Source organism: Sipha flava, unplaced genomic scaffold (genome assembly GCF_003268045.1).
Source record: "Sipha flava isolate LNK unplaced genomic scaffold, YSA_version1 78_pilon_pilon, whole genome shotgun sequence".
Classification (NCBI taxonomy): domain Eukaryota; kingdom Metazoa; phylum Arthropoda; class Insecta; order Hemiptera; family Aphididae; genus Sipha; species Sipha flava.
The window spans coordinates 298,691-324,076 of record NW_020273619.1 but is presented as its reverse complement, the minus strand read 5'-3'; the positions used below and the strand labels follow the sequence as shown (position 1 = coordinate 324,076).

At 29.2% G+C, this 25,386-nt stretch overlaps 1 protein-coding gene across 1 annotated transcript in view; it reads left to right on the top strand.

Annotated features, from left to right (window-relative positions):
* LOC112692898 (tetraspanin-2A) overlaps nt 1-24,383 on the top strand; it is a 301,290-nt gene extending 276,907 nt beyond the window's left edge. The window contains exons 4-5 of the mRNA XM_025567722.1: nt 6,195-6,380; nt 23,933-24,383. Of these exons, the coding sequence (XP_025423507.1) occupies nt 6,195-6,380; nt 23,933-24,007 (261 nt within the window). The 3' untranslated portion in view covers nt 24,008-24,383. The remainder of the gene's footprint in view (nt 1-6,194; nt 6,381-23,932) is intronic.
* Nucleotides 24,384-25,386: the final 1,003 nt, after the last annotated feature.

Sequence of the window (25,386 nt, the reverse complement as noted above, 5' to 3'; positions counted from 1 at the left end):
TATTATCATTTCCGGTCCCAAATTGAGATAGAGGTGTATTGCTAATATAACTCCATTACGTAAAATCCTATTTCATTATACTCAATCATACAGTGATCATGCGATAAATCTTAAACGAATTCGTTTGGATTAAAAGAATCCATCGGTCGATTTACATTCACAATCGATAAAATAATTAACTTGTGACGAACTTGTGTGCTCATTCAAAAATCTCGGTTCAGAAAATTATCTGACTGTTCCCGAAGTGACCCTATGTGCATCATTGTGTAATATAATTACATAAAGATCATCAATGGAGTGTCTGGGATTAATGGGTGCTCAATGAAATAAGGGAGTAATACGGTATTTACAACTTTTAAATACCGCGATCAGATAACAATATTATTTCCCACAACATCTTGTGTCTTCGTGTAAGAATTGATTAAATATAAGTGATATTCAATGATGACGATCTAAAAAAGAAATCCGTTTCACAATTTTGGATTAATTTATTGTTCTAGCGATTATGATGTGAGTTTAAGAATAAAATTACATTTTTTCAGAGTTCTGTTAACAATTGTAACCTTCTGATTTGTATGCAAAAGTTACGTTTAAACGTGTTAAACTATAAAAAGTCTAAAAACGTTAGACTGATTTTGAACTGCTCCATATGCTATATGCTGCATTTTATCCACAAACGTAAAACATGATATTTGTATAAGTATATCAATCGAGATCACGACATTGGGCCGGTAACAATGGAGTTGACGGTTTATAAGGCTGACGGATGGTGGGCCGAATAATTTATCGGACAGACAAACTATACAGCTGACGACCGATCGGCCGAATAAATTATACTTTATCGAGGTCGTTACAACATTTCAACAAAGCATCTTTAGACCTTTTTTTATGACGTCTCTTTTTACGAGCGTAGTCCGTTGCACCCAGGTACCCGTTTCGCCCAAATATTGTGACAATAAGATTTTCGTTTCACCCAGACTAGTTTAAATAAATTTAAAATTAGATTGGTAATGATTATTTTAAATTTTATAATATCGTAACATTTGAGTATCATTTAGCGTTAACTAGAGAATACCTCAAGGTGACAATTTTCTTTGCTCTCAAAAAAAAAAAAAAAATGCTTATACATTATCATTTATTAGCTATTGATTTTATTTATTATTATATAACAATTATATTTATTTTGACTAAAATTTCTATAAGTTTTATAACAGTCGTCTTTTCGGGATCAGAAATTTGGTTAGCTGTCTGTAGTAGAGCGCATGCCTACCAAATGAGCACAATTTTTTTTTTGTTGTTTGCTAAAAACTAATACATATTTGACTGAACCATTGCCAACTTAATTTTAAATTTAAAACTCGATCTGATATTAAATGTTATAGTTTATGTTTGAATAATAAATCGAGTACATTAAATTCCTTGATCAAATTACCATACACGATTCAGATAAATATTTACTTGATTTAGAAATTTTCAAAAATGACGTCATTATATTGATACAATATGTCCAAAGGGCTGATTAATGTTATTATAATAATAAAGTGATTGTATGTGATAACCTCGAATTTTAATTTTGTGTTATAGATATTTTATCAAGCTATAATCTTATACAATTTATTGGATAAGTATGGATATAAGAAAGATTTAATTTAAAATTTAAAAAACTTTAAAGAATATATTGTCTTATCAGCCCATTTTTATCGATCCATCGATCCCTTCCTCATATCAGATGAATATAGAAACATTTTTATCTAAAGCATGTCTTAATACTTTCGATTTATTTAATGTATTCGATCGTATTAATTTAAAACATCACTTATCGTTTTTTTTTTCAATGCTGTTTAGATACCGTAAAAATTTTAGAAACCATATCTTGTGGGTACGTACACGACGACGATGATGAACTTCGATGAATAAAAAACTTCGATGTTATAAAAAGTGATGGATCAGCCCGACGTTTTAGATATTATTATTATTATACCTCATACACAGCTTCGAATCGGCTAATGACGTTCGCATTGTGCCGCAGACGTTTCGAATAAAATATTTTGCCATTTTTTTACATACGTGCATATATATCAGTTATTTTATTATATCACTACCAGGATGGTTCGGGTTTTGTCGTATATGCGCAGTTTATAGCGTCTGTTTGACATTGTATCAGCTACATCAGACGATCGAACCAATTCCTAACGCGTCCTTATTTACGTCATTATGGAGTATTATTATTATTATTGCTGCTGTAACAATCGTGTTCTCTGACCGCCTGCCTAATATTATTATAATCGAGTCGTCTCACGTCAAATACCACACGGGTATGTGTAAGCCACGCGTATAGCAATGCGAAAACGTGTACTTACCGCTAATACGTTAGCATATTATTATATTATGGGTAAAACACGATTTCGTATGTTCGTTGTCGGTGATACCTTTTTAAACTACGTACGATTCCGTACGATTTTACCTGATTTTTAACTACACGATTGTGTACGAAGTTTTGAACTTTGATACCAATTTTCATACCGGTATTGATGTATACTACATGCCTATGTGAGAGAACTTTATAAAGAAGTTAATAAATACTTTGTGTTTTATTAATGTTTTTAATGTTTTCAATGATATCAAATATATCAGATACAACGAAATTTCGTTATTTCCGTTATATTATCCGGTATTTTCTGAGATTCAATAAAAGTAGTAGGTTATAGATGTCAAGGAATCCAAATTTAAGCATTTTCGAATAATTTATTAACAATAATTAAATTCAAATAAAAACTGTCGATTTTATTTATTTATTAATTAATTTAAATTAGATTAAATTAATTACTTTTCTTTTATTTAGTTATCCTCATTTGATTTATTATTAATTTTTTTTATGAACTGTATAGAATTGTTATATGTATATGTATATTCTATATTTATTAAATATAATAAGGTGAAATTAGATAATTTGACAACGTCGCATGCAATTTCAAACGCAATCGTGTTTATTTTTTCTTACCCACCTTTTTGTTACCCATCTACAAACGTACACAATCGTGTTCTACCCTATATTATATTGTTTACATAACAATGGGCAAACCGTTTTCCATGTACATTGTATTTTTATTAACCCCCAACCCCCACGAAATATCAGAAAAAAATGACCTGATTAACACATTTAACAGTGATTTCAAAGTTCTCCATGAGATTTGCAAATAAAATATCAAAATATATATATATATACAGTGGTGTAGGGGTGTAGTGGTATGGGGGGTGCAAAAAGTTTCAACCCATCCATTTTTTTTTTTTTTTAATTATTATTTATTAATATTTACATATTATAGTAAAATTATATTTTCATTTTACTATGATTAGGTATATATTATACAGTAAGTATATAATAGTAACAAAATAATTTTCATTAAATACGGGACATAATAATAATACCATTTTAAATGTAATATGATAATTTTATATACGAGCTCGTATTAAGATACACTAAGAATATTATGAATTGACTCTTAAACGCCTCCCCCCCAGAAAAAAATTGTATCTACACCACTGTATACATATATTATGTAATAAGTTATATAGCATACTATTTATTAATGATTTACATCTTACGCTATTTTAAATACCCCCGCAAACTTTTTCCGAGCGTTCGCCCCTGATTCATGTCGATTGATGATACTACTCTGGGCGTTATACGTTTCAATAGTGTCGAACAATGTACATAATATGCGGTATATCCTTCAGCATACCGTAAACGTGCGCATACAGAATACGAGTCGTCCACAGGGCAGTTCGCGAAACCATCATCATGCCTCAAACAACTGCAAGTACAAATTTCTCGAGCTAATTTCATAAGCTAAAAATCGACGACGTGTTTTTCTCTTCCTCGGGTTTGCGAACATTAACTTTTATTACGACCACACGACATAAGTGCAATCCTATTGTTCAATGCAGATTATACTCGTAAAGAGATAGGAATGGGCTATCAAAAATGTCCATATCGTCGTGATCATCAAATCTATTAAAAAGGTCAGAAAGTGAAACGAACGAATGAAGATAAATTAATGTACAAGCGTTTGTATAAAAGAAGGTTATAAATATTTATATGACGACCCAAGACAATAAGTAATGATAATGTTAGGACCATGGAAGATGTGAGGAAACATATCACGCACGCGGTTGACAGGAAATTATTTTTACGAATAATTATTTCGACTTGTAATTATTTTACAATACAACTGTTGCTCAACTTGAGAGCAGTGCATTTTCATTTTACTTTATTTTAAATATCATGATCTCTTTATCGATACCACAACCGACTTCTTGGCATGCAACACTATACTATACTATGATATACTATGATTTTATTAAACATACCTATTCGCATTGTTTTCACGATGAATTAGCTGGTATTTCATATTAAACTGTCGAAATAGTGAAATAAAAAGTTTAACGATGTGACTATCGATGAATATGTGCTCTAATCGATCGAGTCGACTCTGATTGAAATATGAAAAGGTAATAAAAAATATCACACTAGTTGGGTTCCGAATAAAAGCAGCGAGTACTTGATAAATTGCCAGTCAAGAGTTTGTTAAACAGCGCGTGGCTATTTTTTCTTTTTTTATAGTTAAAAAAAAAAAAACGAATTATTTGTCCCACGATGATGAACGTACAGAAAATCGCGATAAACTATCATAATATTTGTATAAGAATTTCAACCGATGACCATCCGGGGTAACGTACTCGTAAATTCAAATGACCGCGTAGCGTCTGCCATGGTTATCCGCCGTTTTTATGTTTAAGTGCTAAAACGCATTAGCTTACCGTCACCGCGGCAGTAGACGTATTTCGTTTTCAATCGATGGCCTTTTGAGCATTTTGTATTAGACTGTTCTTTTGAAACGTGCATTCTGAATTCGTGTTTTGTGTTTCAAGTGTAGTATTCCCGGAGCAATGGGTTTCCCTCTACCTTGTGCACAAAAGTCATCGCATGTACATGCTATTGTATACTGGACCTGGCATTTGTAGAGGCACCCGGACTTATTGTGCTTTTGCCGGTCATAAAAGCAACACGGTGAAATCGACATTTTTATTTTTAACAATCATTGTATGTACTACTCTTATGAGTAAAAAATAAAATATATGCTCCAATATAATGTATTGCACTTCAACAGCACTGTTGTGTAACACAAGGACATTTACACACCGGCTAAATACCTATCACGTGGATTGAATTATCCGAAAACATTACTAGGTGCATTGTAGTATGAAATTGTACACTGTACTTACGTAATAGAGTTATACGTAAGAAGAAGATATTTAAGAAGTGAAATAAAGCTCTTTATATTGTATTTTTAAGAAGGTTTTTATTTGTATATTTACACAAATATGTTTTCAGTTAAAATAAATTAAACAAATCAATTTACTTTCATCGTAACCTACAGTAAAGAGGGTCCTGATTCTATATGGGCTTTTGCTGGTGCTTCTTACTAATTGTGAACATAATCTTAAATATCGAGTAAATTCATTTTATAAAGATATAAACAATTGTAATGTATTTATTTTTCAACATGCAATTTTACATTTTAATTATTATCAAGAAGGTTTCTGCACCAGTTTATTTTTGAACATCTCGGTGGGTTTTCTGGAATCGATAGTGTGACTAGATTAGCTATAAGGGAATCAGGATAAAAAAGAAGTTTTGAATGGTATACTCGTATTTTACAATAGGTAATAGCTTCTTCGTGAACAGTCTTCACTTTTAATTATATATGAAGAGATAAGTTAGAAATATATGGTGGGGCATTAGAGATTTTACGTACGGTTATATATTGTAGAGTTAGAATTCTATTTAAATTGTATTTTTTTGCATTACTCCAGAGTTGGAGGACATCGGTCCACTTTGTCTTTATTGAGGATTTGAAGATTTGGAGTTTGATATCCAGTATGGTTTGTTTTTTATTAAATGTTGATAAAAAAAATTAAAATTAATAAGATTATGAGAAGTATTATACCTAAAATTACCAATTTAAAGCGTCTAGAAATCGAAATGATAACATTTCCTTACATCTAATTAGATTTCAGGGAAGCACATTCACCGTCTTTAGGCAGGCGGTCCTTTTTTTATATGTCCTGTAAACTAGTGTTTGTACAACTACTGAAGTTTATCAATTTTCCACGTCGTGGTATGATTTCAGATCGGATGTTGCGGAGCAGATGGACCAAACGATTATTTGTCTTTGAGGAAAGCTTTGCCTACCGAATGCAGAGATACGGTAACCGGTAACGCGTTCTTCTACGGGTGCGCGGATGAGGTGACATGGTTCTTGGAGTACAATTCCAGGTGGACAACTAATATAGCTATATCAATAGCTGCTTTGGAGGTAAATAGCTATTATATAATTTCGTTTATGATTGATATAATATTTGATTAAAATTGTTTTGTATAGTTATTGTTTTATACTTTCATTATTAAAATGCCGATTGACCGTTCAACTTCCACGTCAATCATTCGATATACTCGTTAATATTGACTATTCATTTTGAACCGATCTACAAATTGTTATTTTCGTTTCAGCCGAGTTCTATAGGTTTAACAAGCGAGAAAAGGTCAATGGACCCATATAACAATACATTTTTTCATAGTTTTCTCATTATTAGTTATGTTTTTCTCATACTCATGTTTGTCTTATAAACTGTATTAGCTAAAAACTTGACAAAATACAAAATTAATACTCGAGGTTACCACCTAATTGTACCTATATGATGACGTAATTTTTAAAAATCTTAATAATATGATATAAATGCACTCAATTTATAATACTTATCTGGATTGTACACGTGGCATCGCGTGTCATGAAATTAAAAGTTATACTTATTCTTCATAAACATCAGTAATAACGGATGTCGTGGACGGTAATTGAATTATAAGCTGATTTTGCATACAAAAAATAAAGTTCGTAAAACCTTTTTAACGGAAATACGGAAATATATGTCGCAATAAGGTCTAGACGTCCCTAAAAAAGTTTTGGCAACGCTAAATATTTTAAAAACTATCGTTTATTCGACCCATTAGCCGTCGGCCGTGTAGTCTGTCTGTCCCATAAATTATTCAACCCACTACCATTCGATCTGGTAAACCGTGGGCTCTGTAATTGTTGGTCCAGTGTCGTCAACTTTTGCAGATAGTTTCCGTCACACAGTGTCTAAAAAGATTGTTTTTGAAGACGATCTCGTTGTACTTGTACTACAGGTGTCTACAGGCTACGATATATTTTATATTCGTGAAGCCTTTTTTAACAGAATATCACAACGATGACTGCAACGGCGATGATACATTTCTGCTGGTTCACTGCATGCGTATTATACGTGCACACATCGCGTTTCGCCCACGACCTTTGATCCCGGCGAACGAATAAATAACGCTTGCCATTATTATTATAACACGTGCACGCGGAGTTCGTGCAGTATCGCATTGTTTTCGGGTCCATATTTTATCACTCAAAAAACTCTCATATTCTGTACAATGATAGTGTTGTTATTGTTTATTTTTTTTTTTTGGCCTTTTTCTTATTTTTTCATCCTTTTTTCGACAGCGGTACATTTTCCACAACAAACGTTTGACGCCACGATTTATACGTATAACCTCATTATCAGTGCGACCTTCTAAGACCTTCTCCAAAGACATTTTCACGCACGACCTTTTCGGGCGACTGAAAAAAAATACAGTCCCCCTACACTACATTTGTACATCGTTCAACAACTGCTGCCGTCCTCGACACCACCACCACCATTCACTACGCTCCGTACGCACATTTATATGTATGATATACAAAAAGTATCGCCGACAGGGACCTTTTGTATGAAATTTTCAACTCAACGTGGGTCTACATTAAACGCGGTTCGTCGTCACCGCGTGTATCGATCCCGACGTGTTTATTGTTCATGAGCTGGTAAACATGTGCTATGAGTGGGTGCGTATATGCGTGCAAGATTGATAAAATATAAAACGATAATATTAATTAAAATGCAAAAAGAGGTACGTAAGCATAAACCCAAAAACGTAAAAAACCATCTAGACGTGTTCGATTTTTCACACGATTCTGTGTGACGCTTATAACAATGTATTTAAAAAAGTTGTGGTCTCAACCGTATTTTTAATAACACATCATCAACGATTGGATTACAATGCATCGCATTTTACTTTTTTCCTTTCTAAATGACACAGGTGTGACCAATAGGATTACTCCGTTTACATATATAATCCTGTGTGCCCTTTTGTTTTATTTATTTTTATTAACTGTACTCGAAATAACATTTTTAAAAAAATGTCCAACACGATGGTTTTCCCCATGGATATAATTTAATTACAAACTGCTACGATCATATCTCAATTCTAATATATTTTTATATTGTTAGGGAATTAATTGTAATATTTGTATACATTTTCATTTGTAAAGTTGTTTTTCAATTTGTTTTCATTATTTAACAATGAAATAATATTTATTTATTTTATACCTTCGACAGATTTTAACATAATATAAAGGTTTTCTTTTTGTTTAGTATTTATGATTTATTTACGTGCATCAATAAAATAAAAAGATACTTTTGTATTTATTTAATTACAAATATTGAGATTAAAATGTATCTTTAAAAATTTACTGAATTGAGATATTGTCCTTAGTTATCGACTATGATTCTGAATATAAAAGTTCCATTAATTTACGTAACCAGTTAACATTTTAAAATTAGCAAAATAAGTTTTATAATAAATAATACATAAGCTATATGAACCGACAGAAAGGCCACATCAGGAAAAACCTCTCTCAAGATAGGAAAATTGTGATGTATTGATGGTGAAACCTGGAATACAATTGAGAAAAGCAATGAAGAACAGAGAAATAGGGAGACTTAGAGGGCTGACTTTAAAAGCCACAACCCATAAATAAAAACTGTCTACATTCGCAGGGAAGATCTTTATAGGGGTAATTTCACATTTATATTCAACTATCCAGCCATATGTCATAAAATTAATTGATTTACTAAAAGAAATACAATGACGACTGAAAGGCATTTAATATTCTTTCAACATTTATTTTCTTAATATTTCTCTGCACTGGAAACCAATATAAAATTGCAGTATTTTTTTATTTTTTTTTTTAACTCAATACAAACTAAGTGTGTCAACTCTCTTGAACTTACGACGTGCCGGGTTTTTGACATGTATTTACTACGTGAAATTTCGATCAGATAGGAATAAAAAATAAAAAAAACTCTATCCTAGTATAATGCCAGTAGATAAAACAAAATACATTTATCGTTATACCATTTTTTGGATCTGGACATAAATAACGGTCAAAAATAATACCTAGTTGTGTGCGAATGTGCGTGCAATAATCGCTTGAGTACGAAAGGATTTGTATGTCTACTATTTATGTCACGACAAGGAAACGTAGCCGAATATAATGTCATTATCATTTTTTTCATGTCCTCGACGCATTTTAATATTTATATTTTTCACCAAACTCAAAAAGAAGAAGTGTTATTGTTTACGAAAGTGTATATGTTCGAACGCGGTATCGAAATGTCGACACGGGGTGCACTCGGTTAACCCTCGAAATTGAATTCAATCGCTTTAGGCCGATAATCAGCCACTCCAGAGATCATACTTACTATGATTTACTCGCTCAAGATTTAACGTAGACAACACACGATTTTTTTTTTTTACATGTTATATCATCCCTGACACTCCTTTGTCTCACGATTTCGTACTTGTTTATTATACCATTTGACATTGTTGTCGAATGCGTCTACAGAAAAACACTTACCCTTACCTTTCCGGGTATCAAACGAAATCAGTTCGATGACCAAATGTATTGCTATTTTTAATTAATTAGAGCTCAATACTAATATATTATTCAAAAGCGATATTCATAAAATACGCTGTATTATAATATTTATAGTGATTGATGTACAAAGTTATTTCCATCGTTTTGGTATTGATCTACTAAAGAATAACCGGTAAAAAATGATTTCGTAGTCAAATGAAATATCTAACATCAAACGTACATTAAATAAACATTATACAATATACATAACATAACACAACGTTATACAATGTGTGTACGTGCTAGGTCGATTGCGGATATTATCGATGTTATCAAATTTTATAAATAGTATTACTACAATGAGGTATTATTGTTGTTAATTTTCGATCAATCAAAAAATTGTTTTAATTTGGATTACTTAACTATACTTTGTAAAACGTTTTATTCTAATATATATTTTACATATTCTGCTAAATATTTTGCTTTAATATGGGTAATTTATGTTTTATTTATTTGAAAACGTTTCCGAGTTGTATTGTTATAGTATAGCACTATCCCATTATCAATTGGTTTAAATAACTTGTTTTTTAAAATTTCCATTTTTTAAAAAAATGTATTGCACAAGTTATTTAGAAAATATTTTTTCTATAAACTGGTATTATATAATATTCATTATTTTTTCTTATAAAGTCTAAGTATAAGTACTATTAACTTACAAATTTAATAATTTTTATGACTGTCTACCATTTTTCGTTACGTAAATATATTCATGTTTTTAATTTAAACAAAATATTCAAACCACTATTTTAACTAAAATTCAGGTTAAAGCAGTTATTTCTTAATGTATTCATGCAATTGTTTGAAATTCAAATGAAAAAGACTCATTTCGAAAAATTATTATACTTTACTGTACTCGTTACAAGATATAGGTAATTATTTTTTCCGTGGAAACTTGGAAAATCGTTTTAAATTAAAAATAAAACTGTACGCTTAAATAAATAGTTGAAAAAATGTTGGTCGTATAAGTGGCATACTATACTTTTTTCGGATACACTAATACCTAACTGTTGCAAATATTAGCAGGATACACGAACAGACATGATTAAAAAAAAGTAGAACTAAAGTAAATCTCGTTTTGAACCAATTTTATTTCATTAAAGTATACAATAGCTACGCGTTGTTTATTAGATAATAATTACATCGGAGACTTAAGACGTATTAACTGAAATTCTTTGTTTTACGTCAAACGTTTGTGTCGTTAACAAGGTTTCGCTTTTTTATTTGCTTCACAAAACGACTTTAGCAGGATGTACTAAAAATTCTAAAACGTCTTATTTCGAATTTGAATAAAACGTAACCGAACAAGATGAGTTCTTACATTATTTCTGAAAAACAATACGTTTTATACTTAACGCCGATGTTAGATATACATTTTGGTACGGACATATTCAAAGACGAATATCATATCCTGTTATGTTGATTTCTTACATCAAACTTGTGATTTTTTAGAAAAAAATAAAACCAAAAATATCATCGAATAACGTTTGTGGTCAACTTTTGACTTGTTTATTTTCCGCTACAAATACGCTGTCGGGGTGAATGCAAATCCGTAGATTTGTATTCCATATACGGCCGGACGGATTATTTATGCGCAACTCATGCATACCACGCGCTCTTAGCCCCGAAAATCGCTTTTCTCGCCGCAGATTTTCCTTCGATGCAAATTTAACGTCCGCACGGAAAAACGCACGATATGTTTTCTGTTTTCCCTTTTCTTGCGAAGAGGGCCAACACGAAAATATCGCAGCGATTACCGTCGCCATCGCTGAAGTCCGTAAGCCGAGGTGTCCGTCAAATCGATCAAGGGTTTCGGAGCCAGAATCGACTATGAATTCGGTGGGCGAAATTTATAGCTCCAAATAAAAACGTCTGTACGCACTACACGGCGAGCATAAAACTCTCTCTCTCTCTCTCTCTCTCTCGTACCTACATTTTGTAATATATACGAGTATATACGCACTCGTATTTTTTTTCTACCCGGCACCACTCTGCGTGTATCAGCTGCATATATAAATATATATATATATATCAGCTTGCAGCAGTGCCGTGCGTGCGGCACATCAACCCGGTAAACTTAATAATTTATATCCATTTTGTAGGTATGTATATATATATATATATATATATAATATTGTAAAAGTATCGGATTGGGTGTGCGAGGTAGGTATATAATATAATATTTCACCACGACAACTGTACATGTTTTTTTCTTCATTTTCCGCCGACCCCCGGCGTATCGAATCCTTATGACTACGATAACCGGTAGTAAGTGCAGTGGCGGGGTCTCCTTTTTATACAATTTATGTTTATAAAGTCGAAAAGGAAATTAATGTTATTAAAGAAACGGCGGCGAGACGGCAGCTGGAGAATAAATTTGACACGCCGCCGACCGTAGTAATAATATTGAGATGTTTTCGCGTAGAAATGTTTACGCCGTCCCTCCGCCCCTGACACCTCCTCGTCCATTCTCTTTTTACGATACGAAAACGCTATAGGTATGAAATACTGCATATTACTGTAGTACTATTTTCCCGCGACCGTTCGAATATTAACTGTTCGCCGACCATGCCGTACCCCGTTATCGTCGCTTATACCCCGTAAACGTGATATCTTTGTGAATTAGTGGACGACAACTGACTTTTTTCTATTATTTTATTTTTATTATGAGTAATATATAGACGCTTACCGAGTTAACTTTGTGCTCTTATTTATTACTTGTTTTTATAAATTTTGTTCCAATACACGTTTTTGCCCCCTAGCGACACGTGTCGCGGCAATACCGTTTTGTTTTGGATATTATTTGAATTCCGGTTATAATATAACATATTATGTTTATGATATATACATTTATTTAAGATTTCTTATACAAAAAAATTATTCCCAACTCCATCCTCTCGGTAAAGCGATTAAAAATGTCAAAGGCTTCATAATAATACTATTCAATACGAGGTTGATATTTTTTACTTAGCATTATTATTTCATACACAAGTATACGAGAACAATAGTAGTCTAGATAGCTTCATAACATATTCGGTCTTTTGTACAAATACACAGTTTTTTTTCAATGTTTTCAGTGTTGTTACAAAACCGTTTTTGTTGCGAGTCTTCTTTTAGCATTCGAAAAAATAATATGATTGAACACCCGTATTAATATTAAATATAAAACTGCTGCAATATTAATATTGTCTTTAAAGCTAAAAGCTTTTTTTTGAATAATTTTCAAATCTACTTATTTTCTTCGTTCAACTTTTTTTTCGATTAAACCAATAACAATTTAATAGATTAAACTCTTTTTTGATTGAAACGAAATCTACACAAGTAATTTAATTAATATACAGACGAGTATGAAAATGTATTAACATTTTTTTTATGTCTGTGTACTGCAAATTATTAAACATTGTTAAAAAAAAAAAAAAAACACGATTTATTCTTTTTTTTTTAATAAACACACTTTTTATGTGCAATTCATTAATGAGAGTTCCGTCATTATTGATAGTTACTTTTTTTTTTTGAAACACAAGGGTTTAAAGATTTCCTAATTAACGTAATGAAAAAGAAAAACATCAAAATTGAAAATATCGTAAAAACCAAATTTTTGATAATCTAGTACCTAATTTTTGGTATCGGGAAAATACTGTTGTCAATAGAAAGTATTCATTCGTTAAATTAATTTAATCACCATTTCGTACATATATAAAAATTAGGAAAGCAAATTAATAATTCTAACATTTTATCCAATCATAGTTTTGTTTTCTCGCCTCTGGTTTGGCCACATTTAACTCTGGCTCACTACACTCTTTTATCTGTCTTAGAATGATACTCCTTATTTCACTCGTTATGAGGAACTTATTATGTGTAATGCTTCCCATTTACTGTTTAATTATACTTACCTCTTTCATATCCGCTTTATATATCTTACCAAAAATGTTTCCTTTACTTTATCATATTTTTCAATCCTTCAACGTTCCTTTAATTAAGCTATGATCAAATTTTTTCTCTCAAAATGTTTTTAATTATACTCGTAATTTAATTTTTATAGTGTATTATCAATTAATAGTTGAGATAAATATATTTTTAGAGATATTAAAATACGGTATTTTATTTACTTTTTGTATTATACCGGTATTATACCAGTATTATACCATATAGAAACTTGTAGTACCTTAAATTATAAGGAATTTAATAAAGTAGTCATGCTATTGATTTGTAATTATGATATAGGTAACATACATATGTATGTTATACATAGAAATATATATTTACAAAATAGAAATAAAGAGAAAACTATACTTAATACTTTTATAGTTATATACTATCTCATTGTACCCATATATTTACAATATTTAAATATTATAATAGTACAATAAATTTATTTTAATCATTTTAACCTGAATTATAAATTGACACGATTACAATAATATTGTATATTTTTAATTTTTATAATTATACTGTACTTTATTGGAGATCCATTCTATAAATACAACTAAAAAATTGATATTTGAGTTAAATAACTAAAAATAACGCTTTATTTATTTTATTTTATTTTTTTTTTTTTTTTGTACTCTGTATAAAATAATTTTATACCATGTTAATACCTTGTATAATACATTTTTATACTACTGTATAATACAAACTCACATCACTATATATTTTCAATAAAATTTTCTAAAATATTAAAAAAAAAAATATTCGTCCATATGGCTAAATTTGAACCAAATTAAATTCTTATTTCACAAGTTTGAATGATGCTGATGGACAATAACGAAAAAGAAAAGAACGTTGGGAGTTGAGAAGAACCGAATGCGATGTCAAAGTATTTCCGAAAAAAATAATATTTCATTTTGATTTCAAATTTTTGAAATAGTGCTTTTTTTTTAATACCAATACATATTAAGATACCTAACAGCAAAGCTTCTAATTGACAGTCGAGCATTGTTTTAATCACGGTCATTCCTGCTAAAAACGGTATAATAATAATATGACCATAAAACTATACATCATAATTTACCATCCCTAGACGATCCGATGCAACCCTAAAATAATTTTAAATATTTTACAGTAGTAATTGTGTTCGCCTTTATTGCGAATACACTTCTCAGTTGTTTACTAAGTCATCTGTATGTATATATATATATATATATATAAGTCATTCGAGTATGTTATAATAATATACAATTTAAATAATAATTTCAGTGTGTTTAATTTTTATTACGACTAATAAAAGCTCGTCAAAACTTTCGTATTACGTGCGGAGAATATTAAATGCATATAATATTTTATTGCACACGGAAACGTAAAAATACGAGTATATTATCTTTTTTCTAACAGTATGAGAATAATATTCTCGGCCGCTTGTTCGGTAAAAACAGGAAAACAAAATTCCATGGGTCGAATCATAGTGATAATAAAAAAAGTTTGAAAAAAAAAAGTCTTGGATAACAGTAGTGCACAGTAGCTATATTATTATAATATGCTAATTGCTAACTGCATGTGTGGAACACATGTCGTGGAAGTGAAATTCACACGTTTCATTTAAATAAAGATTACAGGTCGAACGAAATCATATTATAAAGGTATTTATCTCGAGTATTATGTATCCATTTTTTTCTGTCCCCTACGGGTTTTAAACTATACATAACGTTTTAAATTGCGATGAAAACATGTACATTTTATTCCGGGTTATGATGTGTGTTTATTTCGTTTATAGCTGCTACCTCTTTTGCTGTTCCCGTTACTCTGTGGAACACATTGTGTACTGCACGGTTAGGGCACTATAATATGCGTTTATTACTAATCTGTCGATGCACCCGAAAATAATAACCATCCCGCAAGACCTATTGGAAAACGTGTAATTAATAGTTTTATGGTCAGAATACGATGAAAAAACATATATAATACGGTCTCCAATCATCGACTTATCACACAAGGATGAGAACCCATAAACAATTATTCTCGTTGACCGTCAACTGAGTTTTTTAGCATTGAACAGCGCAGCATTATTCTGGTGGATTAGTTTGGAATATATTTTAATGGATTAATTTGAATGGTTCGAAAAAGATTAAGAAATAATCAGTGGCATACGCATTGGGGGATACATCCCCTTGTTACCTTTTTTCAACTTAAGGCATCAGCAAAAAATATCCTAAGTGAAACGAGGAGTCCACCGTTCTTACCTTAAAGTATTTGTTTATTTTTTTTCGTGTCAGTTTGCTTACACAAGTTTGACCAAAGATATTGCTCCGATCATTACAAAATAAAAATTAAAAGATGGCAAATGGATTTTATTTGATATCTTAAGGGGATAATTCTTAAAATTTCTTAGTGAATAACTGAGAAAACTTTTCAAAATATCTTCGTTTACAACCAGAATTCCAACTAACTATTAAATACTATAATAAATATATTTTTTGTATGCCGATTTCAAACAGAAAAATTACTTTGATCTTCAGAATCATAAAAATTTCTTATAGAAAATGCAGTTTATTTATTGATTACTTTTATTAGCATCTTAAAAATATTTATAATTTTTAAATATTTTAATGTTTTTTCTTTTATTTATAATATGGTATTTGGTAATAAAATTACTCACAATTTAATTTAATTAAAATAAACATTATATTACATAAATATGTATGCACATTAATGTGAAAAACAAATATCGATACACGTTACAATTACGAAGGAATCGCCAAATATATCGCTGAGAATGTCGCGAAGTGTAATGGTGTGTCACGGATTGTACTCACGGACTGATTGACTAATTAAGCGTCTGACCAGCCGGTATATATAAGCGTCGATTTTTCTAGAACATTTTCGAAATTACCCTAACGAGATAATCATCGAATATTCTAGAGCATGGGATTTCCCCTTATCTACTGACAATATTGTAAGCAACTTGGACGACTCGTGATGCGTTGTTTATTAATTTGAAGTATTCAAATTTCCCAACTTTAAGATGCCTTTTTTCTGTTTTTCAAAAATTAAAAATTAAAAATTCAACCTATTTTATTAAGAAATTTGGTTCTTCCACAAATTCAATCATCTTTAAAAATATAAACTGAACAACCCTACCTATTTCACTCAGAATCTCTTTTATTTTGTCGAGTGTAATGCTACAATGGTTTTTGAGTTCTAAAGACCAATATAGTAACATAATTTATCCATATCTGTATATCATCCAACTGTGGAGTCTCGTCCGACTTGGGAGTATCAGTTTTTTTTTTTAAATTACTTTCGTAATAGTTATTAATTGTTCATGCTTTTGTCTATGTTTAAATCAGTGGTTCTTAACCTTTTTTGGTTCAGTGCCCCTTTATCGTAATAACTTACTGATAATGCCCATCTCATGTAAAATTAAATTTTCTTACTATAAATATGTATAGATATATATTTATTCGTCAGTATACTAAATTAAATTAAAAACTCTTATTTTAAGAAAATATTAATGGTTATATTTTACTCCACTTAACAATAAAAAATTACTTTACTTTACAAAAAGATTTTACTAAACTTTGAAAAAAAAAAAAAAATTATAAAATATAAAAATTATGCCTATCAATGATAACCTTGAGCCTAATGAGTAGTTGCTAATGTGGGGATGTCTAGTTCGATATTGGTCAAAGATAAACGTAGATCACCTTTGTTGCAAATATCCAACCGATTTCTTTGTTTAGTCAAAAGCTGAACAACAATGCTGAATTTTTTTTCAAATAGATAGGTTGTCGGGAAAGTTAAATTCTGGCGATGTATAACACAATGAACACAAATAATACCTAGGACGGCTTTTTTTAGGTGGGCTACGAACCCAACATGACGACTGGTCATTGAAGTAGCGCCATCCATTGCCATTGCAATAATATTAGTCAAGGGGACATTTATTCTGGTAAAATATTCCTCCACGGTTTGAAAAATCGACGACCCTTTGGTATAAGTAGTCAGACTTATATCAAACAATACTTACTCGGCGATTTATTATTATTATTATTATTTTTAATCTCCGAGTTTAAAAAAGCTCAGCACCCTCAGCGACCCCTTCAAAATTATCGCCCAGAATTCAGACATTCAGAGAGCCCAAATTCCCCTAAGGGGGCGGTATTGCCCCCGTTAAGAATCACTGGTCTAAATGATCTGCAATCCTTTGATCTTAACACGTTCACAGCCATCCCATTATTTGAAAATTCGTATAAAAAAAACCACAACATAAAATTCATAAAATTAGGTTAAGTTAGGTTAGGTCAGATTAAATTAATTAAATTAATTCCATAGATTATATTTTATACCATAGATATAATATAATCTATAGATTATATATAATTTCAAATATAATACATAATTTCATAGATATTATATAATCTATAGAATATATTATAATACAATCAATGGATTATATACAATCTATGGAATTATATAATATCTTTGAAATTATATACAATCTATGGATTATATAATATCTTTAGAATAATATACAATCTATCGATTAAATGTTATCTATGGAATTATATAATATCTTTGGAATTATTTGCAATCTATGGAATTATATATTATCTTTGGAAATATAAACAATATATAGATTAAACACAATATTTGGAATTATATACCAATTAAATATACATAACACCAACTAAAGTATCATTTCTTCTAAAATCTAAATGTGGCATACTTGTTTTTTACTTGTTGTACAAATAATTAGCATTCCGTAAGCATATGTCTATAGTGTAAAAAAAAACTTTTATATACAAACGTAACTATGTCTTTGGATTCGGGTAGTATCTTATCATCTGATTTGCTCGGTCTATACCTGACATTATTATTATAGTCAAAAACTATGGAGGGTTTGAATTTACTCCATCCAATTACAAATTGTTATAATTCAAACTGTAAACATATTCAAGAATCATACAGTGTCACTCTTAAAAAACAAAAATAGTATGCCTACAATAAACACTATTAATATCGCTATCCAGTTGTTGGATTTTGAAACCAAGTACACCAATATTTATTAGAATAAATCAGAGTCAAATAATTATGTATACAAATAAATGAACACCATGTCAACTATACTTGACATTGATTTATCTAAAGAGAACCCTATGTCAACTATAGTTGACACGTGGCCGTAAACGTGTGAACTAAAATTAATATTACCAAACATATTAATAATTTATGAGTACCTATAAATCATTAGGTAACTAGTATTTATTTTATTTATATTATTTTATTATTTATTGTAAATATTATTATTTATTTATTTATTTATTGAATTACTACACTATTGTACATTGCTGCAAATCATATATTACACCAACTTGGCTATAGATAAGTTGCTATTGCTACGCATATATTATGGTGAAGGTAGAAAACTTCAAAATATAAACTTGAGATGTAATACTGCAAAAGGTTATTATTGTGTAATTAAAATATTCTAAGGACGGAATGGTAAAAGTTTATACACAAGCGACGAGAGAGATGATTATTTTAAGTACCAATTGTTAATTTCTATTTATTTCAGACGATCTCAGGCTCCATATGTATTCTATGGTAGATCAGAAATGTAATGAAGGTATATTGTTACATTATTATTATTATTATTATTTTACCGTTGTTTTCTAAGAAAATTCTGAATAAGTACAACCGATTACTACACCCCATTATACCTGTGACCTATTTACGATTTTATATTATTACATTTTAGTGTTACAGCGTTGTGTTTAAGAGACAATAATAAGTTAAAACAGAGTTACAAAATCCAAAAAGTCTAAATTTAAAGTAAATTACATACAATTGGAAATGTATAGTATGCATAATACATTCAAGAATAATTAAAACACAAAACTAATGAGATGAACTGCGTTATTAAAATATACAGCAAAACAAATGAAACATTTTTTAGTACATTTTTATAAAAAAAAAAATGAAACTTAAACAAAAATAAAAAAAACTTGAATTGCACAGTATTTCAATATAGTAAACAAACGGAATCTAATCATAAAAATGGAAGTGAACGACTTATTCATCTTATTTGTTCTCATTAAAAAATGATTCCAAGCAGCATAATAAATAGTATCACTAGATTATAGCGTTGGGAATTAAATTCAAGATCCGAATTTGTCAAATTTTTGGGAATTATGGATTTAATTCTAAACGCTATAATCTACTGCTACTATTAATTAGTTAATACATTTTATTATGCTGCTTAGAATCATCTTTTAACGAGAACAAATAAGATGAATAAGTCGTTGACTTCCATTTTTACTAAATTTTAGGCCCTTTGCTGCCAATATAAAATTCTTGATTAAAAAATTAAAATTCCGATTTTATATTTTCAATATCTAAATAATGGATTTCACATTTTGGAATTCTTTAATCTAATTGAAAAATAAATTTATTACAAAATATATGTCAATACTTTATAATTAGTCATACACAAACGAATATTTATTCAATTTTTTAAAATCCAAAATCCGAATTTAGAATAAAACCAGATATTTTAATTTTAAGTTTATTCCGGATTTTGGACTTCAAATTTCAAGAAGCTAGATTTTCCCTTCACTATTTTCGAATTTTTCCCATCATTAGTGGATTTAGTAGTGCATCAAATTATTTCAACTGCCGATGAATTCGTTTTTTTATTGATTTTTATTAGACATTAATTTAAAAACAACACAACGTTTTATCAATATAATGAGCTAGCAGATTTTCTTGATTAAATAGGTTAAAATAATTTTGAAATAATATTAATTATAAGTCATATAAAATTATACTAAATTTTCATATTTATTACAATTATTATCAATCATAAATTAACATTTAATAATTGTAAATGACTGACAAGTTTATTTACATAATTACTTATTTACACCATAATTAAAAACGAAAAATCTTATCTTCAAATTTATTTTTAGCTCTACCGAGTTAATCAAGTTTTATCAAATAAAAAATAGGAAAAAGTATGTTAGAAAATATCAAATAAAAATATAAGGAGCGTAGTTAGAGTATCATAACTGTTTAAAATAAATGATTTAAAAATATTCGGTTGATTTGTAAAATTCAATATAGTATCATTGATTTAATGAAACAAATTGTGAAGAAATTTGAATACGATTTGTTCACTTCATATATATTATAATTAATAAGACGAACTGTCGGAGCATTAAAAAAAAAATTAACATAAAATAAATACAATAAATGAAGTATAAATTAAAAATAATAAACAAGAAAAGTTATAAAGATTACTAAATTCGTAAAATAAATATTTCGTTTCGCTTAAATTTGCATAGTTTACACAAAAAACAAAAAAAAAAAACTGAGGATAAAGCTATTTATAACGTTCGCATTTTTTATTATTTCTATAAACATAAAATAAAAATAAAAAACAAGATTGCTAAAGACGAGATGATGGTAAAAAGTTAAGTCTGCCATTTTTCTCTCAAATGCTAATTTTAATAATTAAAAATTATTTTTTCTATGCACACCTCTGCTCATTTACTGTTCCTCTGTTCAGATATTTCTGATGTAAAAATATTTATGCCTTTAATGAAAAGAAAATCTCATTATTTATCAAGTTTGAGCTGGAAAACTTTGTAAAGGCAATTTGATTTATTTGATTATGAAACGCTTCCTCGTAGTCGTCCGAGAGTATACTTTCACGTCGTCACCATTTATCGCGTTTACTAAATGTCCGGCGGATTGGTATTATCGGAGTAATTGATCAATATTACACGCAACGTTGACGTTCAACTGTTGACTCGATGAAACGCGAATGCATGACGGACCGTGGCAAAAGCGCAAATCGTATTCGTTCAGAAATAATGTTATTTGAACACGCGTTTCGGGAAAAAAAATAAATGCTCGTTAAAACCCCATATAATTAGTTATGAATAGATATTATGTAGTATATTCTATAAATTGTATGTATTACCAAAAGCCAAAATAAAAATATATCAAATAAATATATATATATATATAAACATAATAGTAGTAATATATAAGACCCGGATATCAATGTAAAGTATTTATTTTTTTGAGTGTTCTTAGGAAATGTTTTCTGATTACATTAATCATTTCGTGTAACCGATACTTCAAAGATAAGACACTTAATTTACATTATTTGATGTTTTCTTCGTTTTCACAGCATTTTTTATATAATTTTTCAGTCATTTTGTTTGTTTTAATGCATTTTCTAACATTATATAATTTAATAACTTAAATCCAACTGAATTATATTATTATCTAAAGATGATTTTCATCTTACCATTGTAACCTCGTCAAGAAGGCTTTTTCAAATTTTTGTTTTTTTTTCCAATAAATAGTTTTTTTTTATATATAAATTATAAATAACGTACCTGATAAAACAATAAATTTCATAAAAAAAAGAAAAACTATATAGACAATTATATATATGTAAGGTCATATTCGACTTTTTTTATAGAGTATTTTTCGATAGCTTGGAGGTCATTAAAATCCGAACCATAGTTATTTTATTATACGTACAAATTCTATATTATATTATTAGCTTTATTTCTCGTTATTTCTGCTCGAAGAGCTAAATTTTTAATATTTTAAGTAAGTACATATTCTCCTACCCCCCCCCACCGCTATGATACGTAAAAATGCTATAATATCATTGGTTTTTCAAGGTAATTATTTTTTTCTTTCTAGAAAACTATATGTTACAGTCTTAACAATCGCTTTAATAATAGAACACGACTGGCAAATTACCACGCCTTTACCACAGACACACTCGTTCCAAAGATAGAGAAAGAAAGAGAGTATCTTATAAATTTATTACAACTTATATTGATTTGTTGTGTATGTATAAATAATAATTGTCGGAAGTTAAGTATACCATCTGAGTCGATCCTTACGTTGTATTACTGGGGCTACCACTATCTCGAAGAATTATAGTATAATGTATGTTTAATCGGTTAACAGTCAGCCGTGAGCTTCGTCTATGCCATTATATAATTTAATAATTACACTTTTGTTGGTTCACAAAATGTCATTAGAATGACAATGACAATGGCGTATTACATTTTTATTACCATACTGTAACACGGAGGTGATCAATCGGAACCGAATATAAAATGAACGAACCGAACACGCGTCGAAAACACGCAATTGCAAGCGGATCAACCGAATTTCTAACACCAACAATTGTTTACGATCGATTGAAATTGATATGTACTTATCGACTTCGTATTTTGCATATGTATTCGATCGTTCAACACGTTTTTTAGCTTCTAGACAATATTACATAAATAACTCAAATTTATGCCGCATCATAGTCACAGGTAGGAGGTCACATATCGTTCGACCCTGCTCTATCGAAACAAGATCAATTTTTATATTTTAAATATATTATTTAAACGGAAGTTATGTTGTTTTGAACTTGTACATTCATTAACCATGTTATTTAACAAATTTATTGTTAAGTCACAGAAATAAATATAACAATGCACATAGTTACACTCAAACCAATAAGGCTAATCCTGAAAAATTTCGGTCACGGTAGCAGCATCGATAGTTTATTTTCTAGAATCTGTGTTTATCAATGACCAAACCAAAGGTTTGATTGGCAAACTCTACAGTATTTTATGAGCATTATTCTCAAAGAACTGCATTCAATATTATTTCGATAAATAATAAATTTAATCGTATGCTTTTGTGTAGGATCAGTGATGTATGAAGAGTATTTTTTTGAAGGGACCGATCAGATATATTAAAAAAAAAAAAAAAAAAAAACCATATTTAAATTTAAAAATAACGTTATTATAATACAACATAATTATGGCAACAGAGTAGATAATCTCTATATACATATATATCTCTATATATGTATTTTATACATAGAGATATAAAAATTAATATTTCCTGATACTTCGAAAGCATTCATCATGGAACATTTCCTGCAGTCCCCTCAGTCTCCTTTTGAATACGGAATTGTGTAGAACTCGATATCCTACAATGAAGGATGTCGTTTTTAAAACTTTAACAACTTTAACGTTTATATTTCAACTATTATTCGTAATTTTTTAATTTTTATGTTTCAGATGCTTATTACTGTCTTGAGCTTGATTTTAGTGAAAGCTCTGCAAAAAGAAGAAAAATTCAACTACAATCAATGAAAATAGAATTCATCGATAGATTTTATTTTTTATTATTATTTCAATGTACAATATAACACTTAATATCTGGTTTCATTGTTTTTATTTTCACCAACGCACAAATCGCTCGAATACAATATGTGAAAAGCTGTTCACGCCGAGTAATCCATTTAAGGCACTTCATTTACCGTCTACTACTATATTTCTACATTTCCATTATTATTTTACACGTTTTATTGTTTAAAATGTTCACATAAATAATAATACACTTACGTTAAATTTAATATTGATTATTTTTTCGTCCCAGTGTTCATTTTTATATAATACTAATGTTTTTACTATACCTGCCAACGATAAACTTTTGTTTAAAAATGCTAATATTTTAACATCGAACAATTCTACTAAAATATTTATAACTATTATTATTACTATTATTATTATTATTATTATTATTATTATTATTATTATTATTATTATTATTATTATTATTATTATTATTATTAGTATAATTGTTATTATTACAATCGTTTAATTAAATAGACTATACAATGGTTCATCAACATAATGATTTACAAAAAAAAAAAAAAACATAACAAGGACAGCAAAAATAAGTGTAATGCATTAACCTAATACGCGCTATATAAGTATATTATGTTGTAACAATCGTCTATTATTTTGTAGACAAAGGCATCTGTTAGATGTTAGGTAAAAGTATAAAGGGTTCACCTATTAATAATAAAAAAAAAAAAGAACTACATAAAACGTAATTATTTTTTTACATTAAATCAGATCAAGTTTAATCGAAGTCACCGGAGATACTAGTATTATAATATCCCTATCCATATACTAGTATAATAAGAACCTTATATCTTAATAAACTAGTTTAATTGTCAATTTTTAATGATTTTAATAAATGAACGCTCTTGTTGCACACAGTTTAATAGTTAAACAAAGAGAACTTAATATAACGCCAAATAATAAATTGTTCAAGTGTACATTGCATAGAAATAAAATACGTTTTATTATTCAAATACTTGTAGTTTTTTTTCAATTTTACACATTAAAAACTCTAATGACTCTTCCTGTCTCCATATAAAACCTTTTTCTGAATTCTGTTCCACGAAATAGAATTTAATTTAAGGGTTCCGAGGAATAATCTCGAGCTGTGTTTTGCCAGATAAATGTATTTAATAATAAAATAATAGATATTCATCATTCAAATAAATGAAATATGAATGAAAATTGATTTTTTTTATAATTAATTATAATAATCAATAATCGTAAACAAAATCTTAAGAATATTTTATAAAAGTTATGTTTTTCAATAAACAGTTTAAAATATGGGAACGAGTTGGATTTGGGAACATTGAGGTTTCGTTGTGAATAGCAAACTAACTTTT